The 10,001-nt window shown below is 51.7% G+C and overlaps 1 protein-coding gene across 2 annotated transcripts in view; it reads left to right on the top strand.

The window, feature by feature from the left end:
- Window positions 1–1,805: 1,805 nt before the first annotated feature.
- The window catches only part of MED24 (mediator complex subunit 24), a 32,865-nt gene continuing 24,669 nt past the window's right edge, over window positions 1,806–10,001 (top strand). For both annotated transcript variants that reach the window (XM_074979104.1, XM_074979103.1), the window contains exons 1-4: window positions 1,806–1,863; window positions 2,774–2,912; window positions 7,849–7,931; window positions 8,484–8,522. In XM_074979104.1, the coding sequence (XP_074835205.1) occupies window positions 2,783–2,912; window positions 7,849–7,931; window positions 8,484–8,522 (252 nt within the window). In that variant the 5' untranslated portion in view covers window positions 1,806–1,863; window positions 2,774–2,782. The remainder of the gene's footprint in view (window positions 1,864–2,773; window positions 2,913–7,848; window positions 7,932–8,483; window positions 8,523–10,001) is intronic.

Genomic DNA, 10,001 nt, shown 5'->3' with positions numbered 1-10,001 from the left:
CAAGAGACCTCCCTGCTCTTCGGCAGCCCAGTTTGCTCTCCTAGTCACTGGATTGTCCCCAGGCTGAGCCAGAGCCACCCTCCCCCATCTCTCTGCCCACTGAGCACTACACAGCAAAGGGGGTGGGAACAGACCAGTGCCCATCAGCCCTGCAGCCAGCCTGGGCTGAGATGCACCCAGGAGCGGGTACCCAAGCCAGTGGCTGCAATTCCACCTCCGACACTGGGATTGCAGCTTCACCGCCATGGCCAAAGTCCTGGGAGACAGGACGCGACAGGTTGCCTTGATCTGCTCGGAGAGGCCCTGCTCAGGGTTCCCTCTCCTTTTACCAAGGCATGGGCAGAAGAAATGTTATTATGTGCACAGAGGCCTGGGTGGATGTGCACCACCTATAGAAACACAGGCTGGTGGCTGTGGGCAGTCTGCTAATCCGCTGGGCGGTGCCTGAACCTCTCCTGGGTGGCCGCCCAAGGGCTCACCTACAGGGAACGCTACCCAGGCTGCAGACAAACTGTGCCAGCATGTGAGTCGGTCTGGGCCTTTGCATATGTAGGCGGATGGAGCCCAGATCAGTGCACAGGGCTGATGACACTGACCTATTCCAATTTCTCTCAGGAAGGGCACCCCAGATGTTCCCCCCTGTGGCTCTCCTCATCTTCTTATTAATGATCTGCATTGCCGGAGTGGCACCCATGCTACTGAGCTCCGTACAGACCCAGCAAAAGGAGATAATCTCTCCCCCAAAGAGCTTACAGTCTAAGAGAACAGATGGAGAAAGGCAGGGGAGTACAAGAAAACCTCCTCTCCTCATCTCCATGGCCTGGCTCCCCCTCCCTGTCACATCCATGGGGGATTTTCCATCACAGGCCATTTTAAAATTGAAGTTGGATGCCTTTTGTTTTCTGAAGAGAGCCTGCTCTAGGGATGACCTGCGGGGACATTTCCCAGCCTCTGTTCCACAGGTGGTCAGGCGAGATGACCACAAGGGTCCCTCGTGGCCTCGGGATCTACAGCTCTGATTCTTGTGGTTGCTAGAGTGATTGCTGTCTTGTGGAAAATAGGAGGGAGTGAATTATTAAACAAGTCTGGCGTCTTTAAACATGGGGAAGCCGCTGGAAATGAGAAGAGCCCCACCAACCCCGGGGCCCCACGGGCCCTGTGCACACCTTTGAGGGCTGTGGTTGGAGAACCATCACCTGGAGGAGAGATTGGTGAAACTGTTAATGCCTCAGGCTGCAAGCAGGTGCTGGACTTCCTGTGTGTTTGGGAAATGCCAGCCTGGTGTTGGCAGTTAGAAGCTGGGGGGAGAGGGAGCTGGAAGGCAGCCAGCCTGGCTGGGGGGAAGCCACACCCCAGAGGGGCACCCCTCGGGCTCCTCTCCCCAGGACGGGTTGGAGTGACTGTCGCTGCCGGCTGTACTGACACCTCTGCGCTGAGCTGGGCCTCTGTCGACTCATGAACTTCCCATTCTCCCTGCTGAGTGAGGGTCCCCCCTGCCTGCGGACGGGGGGCAGAGCTCGGGGACCCCTGAACCCCACCACAAGGGGCTGGGAGAGAGACCCGCGCCCGCCGCAGGGTTAAAGCCCCAGTTCTCTACGGCCTGGAAAATATCCCCTCCCCCGCCCCCCAGGCCAGAGGGCGGACGGAGGCTGCAGCTGGGGCGAGCCCCGGACAGCCCCGCAGGGTCCCCCGCCGGCGGCGCGGAGCCACGCGGCGGCGTCCTACAACTCCCAGCAGCCTCCGCGGGGCGCCGCGCGCTTCCAGCCAATCCGTGGAAGGCTTGTTGGGGGGTGCCAAGAGGGCGGCGGCCGGGAAGGTGGAGGAGGGAAGCGCTGTTTGGCTGCTGGTTGTGAGGGCTGAAAGGTGAGGAGGCGGCGGCGGGGGAGCGGGGCCTGGTGTCCGGGCTGGGGGGCTCCCTGGGGTATCTGTGGTGGGGTTGAGGGGTGTCCGGGCTGGGGGGCTCCCTGGGGTATCTGTGGTGGGGTTGAGGGGTGTCCGGGTTGGGGGGGCTCCCTGGGGTATCTGTGGTGGGGTTGAGGGGTGTCCGGGTTGGGGGGGGCTGGGGGGCTCCCTGGGGTATCTGTGGTGCGGTTGAGGGGCCCCCTGGTGTCCGGGCTGGGGGGCTCCCTGGGGTATCCGTGTTGGGGGTGAGGGTCCCCGGGTGTCCAGGTTGGGGGGGCTGGGGGGCTCCTTGGGGTATTTGTTGGCGGGGTTGAGGGAGCCCCCCAGGTGTGTGTGGGGAGGAAGGCGGGGGAACCACTTGGTGCATATTTACAGGAGAGTTGGAGGAGCACCCCCGAGTGTATTTGGTTGGAGAGGGCTAGGGGGAGCCTGCCCTCCGCCCCAGCAAGTTCAAGGGGGTGGGGATAGGTGATGGGACTCTCTCACACTCACACCTCTGCTCCCCTTGGGCCTGCTTCCTCTCAGAGCGACCCTCCTCCTCTACTTGTTAGGCAACACTTGTTTCCCACATCTGAGAGTGGGAAGGGAACCCAGGAGTCCTGCCGCCAGCACCCTATGCTCCCTCCCTTCTGATGTGACTACAACCCAAGGGCCCTTACTCCCAAGACCCATGTGCTCTGACCAGTGGGTTACAGTCTTTCTCAAAGATGATAGAGTGAACCAGGTCACAGTGCTTCCTTTTAAGTGAATCTTTTAATACAGAAACAAAATGTGTTTAATTTATAGTGCCATGGGGAGGTGTAGGGGTGAGGGGAGTGGGTGTGAAATGCTTTGGTGAACAAGCTGCTTGCCTCTTCTTTCTCCCTCTCAGAACAGAAAGATGAAGGTTGTGAATCTAAAACAGGCCATTCTCCAGGCCTGGAAAGAGCGGTGGAGTGATTACCAGTGGGCCATAAACATGAAGAAATTCTTCCCCAAAGGAGCCACGTGGGACATACTTAATTTGGCAGGTCAGGGTTTGGTTTGGTTTGGTTTGACTGCTTGGGTGCACATGTCTGCCTGTGTGTTATGTGCATGGTACAAAAGGAGACAAGTACGTGATCTGGAAAAGCCAACTGCAGCACTTGCGATACGTTCGGTGTCGTTTCTGTGCTAGCACGTAAACTTGCTGTAGTTCCCAGGGCTAAAAAACTCCCCAGTAGAAAACTCTGGAAATATAAGCTCCTGGCTTCCTGTGACATACATATATCCGGAACCCTTCATTGCAGCTACTCATGTACTTAAAGCAGGGGTGGGGAACCTTTTTTAGGTGGGGGCCACTGACCTGTAAGACAAATCAGTTGGGGACCATACAAGTGAGAAGCAAAAAAATCAAACCCCCTCACTGATCTGTTCCCCGACTGTGGGGGATGGGCTGGGGCTGTGGGGCCTGGGTGGGAGGGAGGGTGCACTAGCGGGCTCGGGACAGGTGATTTGGGTCGGAGTGAGGTGCAGGAGTGGGATGAGGGTGGGGGATCTGGCTGGGGCTGTGGGTCGAGGTGGGAGGGTTTGGGGTCAGGGTGGTGGTGAGGGGTCTGGGGAGGAGGAAGTGGATAGGAGTGGGGGTCCAGATGGGAAGCGGGGGATGCAGGAGCATCGAGGTGTGCGGGGTCTGGAATTTTAGCCAATCAGTGCAGCAGTATGAAGCCTGTGGGCAGTTCTGCTGAGGCTGCTGCTGCTGTTCCTGCTCCCTTTCTCCTGACTAGGGGAACAGCAATGAGCAGCAGCAGAGCCCTGTGCTGCTTCCTGTTCCCCATCAGAGTCTGGAGCTGGCCCCAGCTTGCCTGATGTGGCCTTCCAGGCTCGGGGTTCGAAACCCTCCACCCTGCTGCGGGCCGGGTGCTATGGAGGGGAGCCCTGAGCCTCGGGTTCTGGATCCAGACAAGCCCGGCCCACAAGCCCCGGGTTCCCCATCCCTGGCTTAAAGTCACGTGCGTTAATCTTAGCAAGAGTGAGGTGTACAACATGATTGTTGGCTGCAGTAGTTTGCTGAGCTGTTGCTGACACTGAAAGATGCAGGATGGCTTAATAGATAGAGCCCTATGTTGGGACTTACAAGACTTGGATTCTATTCTGAGCTGGTTTGCAAAGAAAGATGCAAGCTGGACAGGTTTGTTTGTGTTCTGTGCTTCCATGGTGGTGGATCCTGGCCAAGCGTGGCAGAGGAGTTCGTTCAGACGTTTTGCTAAGGACAGAGGCAGCACAGAAAGGAGCAGTAGAGTGAACTGGGAAGAAACAGGCAAGACGTCATTCAGCACGCTCAGCTTTCCTATAGTTCCCCACACTTTTGTCGCAGGAAAACTCTCCTGGCTATCTGGGAATATTAAGGAAAACATGGTCAAGGGCGAGAAGGAGATGCAGGGCCTAGATCCAAGAATGAAACATCGTAAGGAAACCTGCTTAGTGGGAGAAAATGATGTGGATGAAGATGTGGATTTGGCTGAGTGAATCAACTGGTTAATAACTTAAAAAAATCCCCTTCAGTGTATCGTTCTTTAAGATTTCCTCTGTGTCTTTTAGTGTAAATGTGATTTGACAAGTAAATCCCCAAGCTGTTTCCTGTGATGGCTATTGCTAGAAAAAAAAGAGTTTAGCTTAGCTAATCTTTACGGCTTGCTTAATTAGTTAACTAGGTTTAGAATCTGTCACCCAAGTGCAGGTTGAACCTCTCTAATCTGGAACTCTCCTCTCTGGCAACATCCATAATGTGGAGTGATTTTAGTTAGTCAGACAACCACTTACCATGGGTGTGGGCAAGTTTCCCGCACTCCCATAAAGCTTGTTTACAGCTACCAGTCCTGGCTCTCGGTGTTCTGTGCTATTATTTAGCTGTAATTTATCCCTCAATGTCTTCTAAGAGTCCCGTAAGCAGTGGAAGTGTTGGTAATGTGCTAGACAATATTGTCTGCCTGTAGTCTGGCAAATTCTCTCATGTGGCACCAGTCAGGTCCTGTGGGTGCTGAATTAGAGAGGTGGAACAAGTATACAATACAGGAAGCAGCAGCAAGAGAAATCTAGAGTTGCCAGTTACCACTGATTGTCACTATCTTATTTTGTATTATGTAATACGTGTGCTTTATTTTTTATCATAATGGCCATAGACTATAATGGTGACACCATGATTCCATTCCTATTTTACTTTAGCCTGACTCAGCTTTTCTGAGGGAACACCCCTTCTATAGTTATTTTCTTAATAAAAAAAAAAAAAGAAACCATCAGAAGTGCCAGTGAGGTCAATGGGGTTTACTCCAAACATAAATGCACTCTAAGTAGTCAGTCTCAGCTTTTTTGGTAACTTGATGTAAATCAATGATTTAAATCTCCTTCATGTAAATAAATCTACCCTGTAAAAATCTCACCATCTGGCTTGAGGGTATTTGAAGCCTCACCTTGCCTGCTAGAATGGAAAAGAATTTCCCCTCTGCTTCTTTCTTCCTTTGCTTCCCCTCCGATTACAAGCCTGCTGGGAAATGAGGTCTCTGCTATTCTACCCATCTCCATCTTCTTAGCTGCAACACAGGGTTCATTTCCCTGCCACTGGCCTATGTAAGTAGCTCCATTTTCTGATTTTGCTGATAATCCTCTTGGGCAGCAGAACAGTAAAATGTCCACAGTTGTTTTTGCAGTTGTGAAACCAATTAGTTTGATCATTTTTGCTATGGTCCTGCTTGAAAAAGCTCAGAGCAGCAGCAGAGTCATTGAGGCAGTCTGCAGGCTCAGGAAGACAATGTTTTATTGTTTATATTTGGAACTTGTTCTTTACAGCCACAGGGATTAGGAAGGAAGCTGATGTTTTATGAAATCTGCAGAAATTTATCGTTAAATGAGCCCTGCATGATCTGGTGCTTATCATGGAAAAGAATATCTGTTACCACATGGAAGATCTGTGGTGCTGAGTTACCGCCACCAACCTTCTTGTACCGCAGATCAGGCCCAGACTAAAAATCCTTCATATATAATTATGATAATATAAGTAGCATCTCCATGCCCCACCCTCACTCTGGAAATTGTAATTTGAAGAAAGCACCTGGTGCAAGAGTAACTTCATTCTGAGCTCAGCCACCCCCAGCAGCCTTGTATTTCTCCTCTTAGCACTATGCTCCTCTTTGCCTGTTTGATTCCTGCCTCGGCCCCTTTGTCTCTATTTTAGTGATGAGCTGGCGAGCTCTTTGAGGCACAGGTTCTAATCAGTTCTAGGTTTTTTACTGAATTTAGCAGAGTTTGGACCTGGGGGCTATGCCCAGATTTAATGACCGAAATCAATATGGCCTGATTTGCCCCTCCCTTTCCCTGCACCCCGACTTTGGCTCCATGGCAGCTGCAGGAACTGCAGGTGTTCAGATTTCTTGATGTTCCGTGTACTCCCATTTGGTTGCTTAAATCTGCATGTGGGAGCTTAACTTTAGGCACCAGGAGCTGACGCTTTTGTACTGTATCAGAATCTCTCTGTCATCTTGCGATGGCTGCAGAAATGGGGTGGGCGGCGGGTGGGTGAGCCAGTGATTTCCCATGATGAACCTGAATAAAGTGGCAGCAGAGGGATGGGATCCCATCGCTGCAGGGTAGGGGCAGTGGAAAGGCACTAAACAGAGTCTGGAGACTTCCGTTCTAGCTCCAGTTCTGTCACTGCCATGCAGCCGCTGTTTCCCTCGCTCTGCATCTCTTCCCTTTACCCACTGCCTGTCTTGGCTACGTAAGGTTGGTGTGTCTCTTACGATGTGTCTGCAGAATGGGCCTTTGGTCTCTGTTGCTACAATAGTATGCGTACGGACAGGGTTTCTGAGTCAAAGGAGGAATCTGGAACAGCTCTGATGATCCTCCCTGCTCATAATTTCAGATGAGGTGATTTCCTTGCGTTAGCCCTAGAGCAATCCCTTTTAATGCTCAGCAGCTGCTTTCCAGTCCAAAGACTGAAGAGAAAAATCTGGAAGCGAAATGCCAGAACAACACCAGTGCCTGACAGAGCCATAATAGTACATACACGATGGATCACCATGTCTTGCCTGGGCTGTGTTGGGCTCCCTGGTTACAGGCTAACAGGAGGGGGAAAAGTTACCATTAGAAGTCTCTCTCTGGTGGACAGAAAGATGCATTTAGCTTGCCAGTGTCCATAACTGCTGAGCAAGCTCTGGGCTGTGTCTTGCAGCCAACAATTCGGATTCAGTGCCTGTGATTTATTGTTGTCTGGGGATTCAGACTGGTGTGTTGTTTTTGAGCAGCTGCCCTCCAAGCGAGCGAGGGATGCACTCACTCAGAGCTTCCCAGACGGCAGCTTCCAGCTCTGGTGTCTGCATGCCTCAAACTAATTAGAAGAAATGCTGCAAAATGTGGGTCTGTCTTTGTGAGCCTGCCTCTGTTCTCTGTTGCAGAAGTTCAAATGGTCAATTAAAAGCTTGACTGAACAGATAGGACAGGCACTGCACCCGTGAGCTGCCAAACCTAGGTGCTGGCAGCTTACCGGAGAAGCAGCTGCCCAGAGTGCTTGGGTGGTGTCAGGCTGTTTGCCAGGGCTGGAGACAGTTGGAACCAGCAGCAGCAGCCACCCAGCTATGGCAGAACGCAAGAGGTGTGGGTGAGGGGAGGCTCTTTCCCAGTTCACAGCGCCCAGTAAGTTGGAGGAAGGGTAATTAATGCACATTGGTAACTGCAGCTTCCAGGCAGCGGGGTTCATTTTGTCCCAGGAATCTCTGCATGTGCTGAATTAGCAGCAGATGCGTCATGCTCCCTAAAGTATCTGTTGTCCTCTGCTTCCCGGAATGGATGGTTGTAAGGTGTGTTTAATGTAAAGAAGGCTTTGTACTAAATCTTTGGACTCATCCCCATTCTTGCTTGTGGGATGTACCAAAAACCTGAGAGAATGTGTTAGAACTGATCTGACCTCTCCGGCCTTTGTTGTTTGACTTGCAGAAGCTCTTCTTGAACAGGCCATGATCGGCCCATCACCCAACCCACTGATCTTGTCCTACCTGAAATATGCCATCAGTTCCCAGGTAACAACCCTCCACAGCACTTCTCCTTTTGCATTACAGACACTGACGAATTCACCTTCCCAACCCCGAGTTAGGGCATTCGTTCTTCCTGAGAAGCCCAGGTTCAGAGATTGTCTTGTCAAGAGCCCCAGAGGGAGTCCGTGGGAGAGCCAGAGGTGGAATTCAGGATTTTCTATCTCCCAGCGCAGTATTTTGACTCTGCCTGGCAGCGTGTCCCCTGGATCAGTACGCATGGTGGTGACCTGTGCATACAGGAGGGTGTATGGATCCCTTGCCCTCTAGACAAGTCCTCAGCTGCGAGATGCTCTGGCTTTCCTTTGCTTGCTATTTAAAATTATAGTTTAATGTGAACTTTGTGTAAAGCACATCCGCGCTCACCTAAAAATGTCTGTTTCAATTTGCGCTGGGTCAATGCCCAAGCCTCTCTTTACGAGACAAGCAGCACAGCCGTAAAATGACCTCATTGTTCCTTGGCAACTGAAACGGCATTTTAAAATGTTACCTAGTAACTTCCTTACTGTTCGTTTTTGTTTTTTTTTTGTTCGTTCCTAGATGGTGTCTTACTCCACTGTCCTGACGGCCATCAGTAAGGTAGATCCTGCCAGATGCTGTCTTGCATTTTTACCTACAACCTGTGTATCTATTTCTGTCCCACTAACTCCTGTCAGAGACAGGTCAAGCAGAAAATGACATCCTTTGCTGAGTCAGCAACGATGAGATGCCACAACCCGAAATGATTACGCCTCCATGTCCCTGCTCTGTGGAACAGGCTGCCCTCCGTCAATGGAAAGAGACTGGTCTGCCTTCCGTTTGGGAAACTGTGCACAGTTCCCTCTGAGACAGATTTAAGAGCCTAATCCAGCACATGCCCCCAGTGCTGGCACATCCATTAGCAGCAGTCAGCAATGCCAGCAGCCTGCGGGGTGGGGAATTCAGGGGTTTGCATTTAAAACCAGCCACATGGATGTAACGCTACCACTTAACACAGTGTCATAGCCAGTAACTGTTGCTTTTTTCCTCTTTGACTGAAGCAGTGTTAACATCTTAGCCTGTGTAACAGGTTTTAAATGTCCCAGCAGCTAAGCTTACACATCAAGGGTGAAAAGTCTGAGGGGAGCCGTGTCAGGCTGTAGCTTCACAAATAAGAAGCAGTCCAGTAGCGCCTTAGAGACCAACAAATTTATTAGGTCATGAGCTTACGTGGGAAAAACTGCAACTTCCCCACTTTTGATATTCACCGGTATGAGACACATCCAGTTTAATTTGCCTCATTAACTGGTCCTACTAGTGACAGGTAACTTCCTCCCTCCCAGCTCCCGCTCCCTCCTGTATAAACCCTGGGTTCTGCCATTCCCTTCCATTTCCATCTGAGGAAGTGGGTTTCACCTGTGAAAACCCATGACCTACTAAATGTGTTAATCTCTAAGGTGCCGCATGAAGGGTCAGTTTCACAATTACTCGGCACTCTTCGTGGAGGATAGGCCTGTCGGTGGCTATTAGCCAGGGTGGTCAAAGATGCAGCTCCATGATGACCTAGGTGTCCCTAGCCTCCGACAGCCAGCAGGTGGGAGCGGGTAACAGGAGATGGAGTGCTCAGGCCAGCTCTACACAAGACCTGAAAGTCAATTTCAGATATGCAGTTCTAGCTAGGGCAGTTGCGTAGCAGAAATTGACATAGCAGAAATCAACTTACGTGACTGTCTTCACAGAGGGAGGTCCACAGGCGCATTCCTCCCGATGGCCTCCCTTGCAATAGTGAGGAGTACAGGCGTTGACTGCTGACCCCAGACCGATCGATTTCACATGTCTCTACCAGACTGGGTCGATCTTCGCAGAAGTGTAGACAAACCTCAGTGATTGTCAGTTGTGCTCATTCCCTCTAGGATGCCTGGCGCTGGCTATGGTTGAAAGACGAAGCTACTGGGCTAGATGGACCTTTTGTCTGACCCAGTGTGGCACTTCTAACTGGGCAATGAGTTAATCTGAAAATCTGCCCGAGGAGGTGTTGTCATTTAGTGCCAGGGAAAGGCCCCTCCCAGGCAAGTGTGCTGTGGGTACAGAGTGGCTCGT

The sequence above is a fragment of the Carettochelys insculpta genome, chromosome 28 (genome assembly GCF_033958435.1).
Source record: "Carettochelys insculpta isolate YL-2023 chromosome 28, ASM3395843v1, whole genome shotgun sequence".
Taxonomy (NCBI): Eukaryota; Metazoa; Chordata; order Testudines; family Carettochelyidae; genus Carettochelys; species Carettochelys insculpta.
Note: the sequence above shows the minus strand (reverse complement) of the source record. Positions and strands in the feature narration are given on the sequence as shown.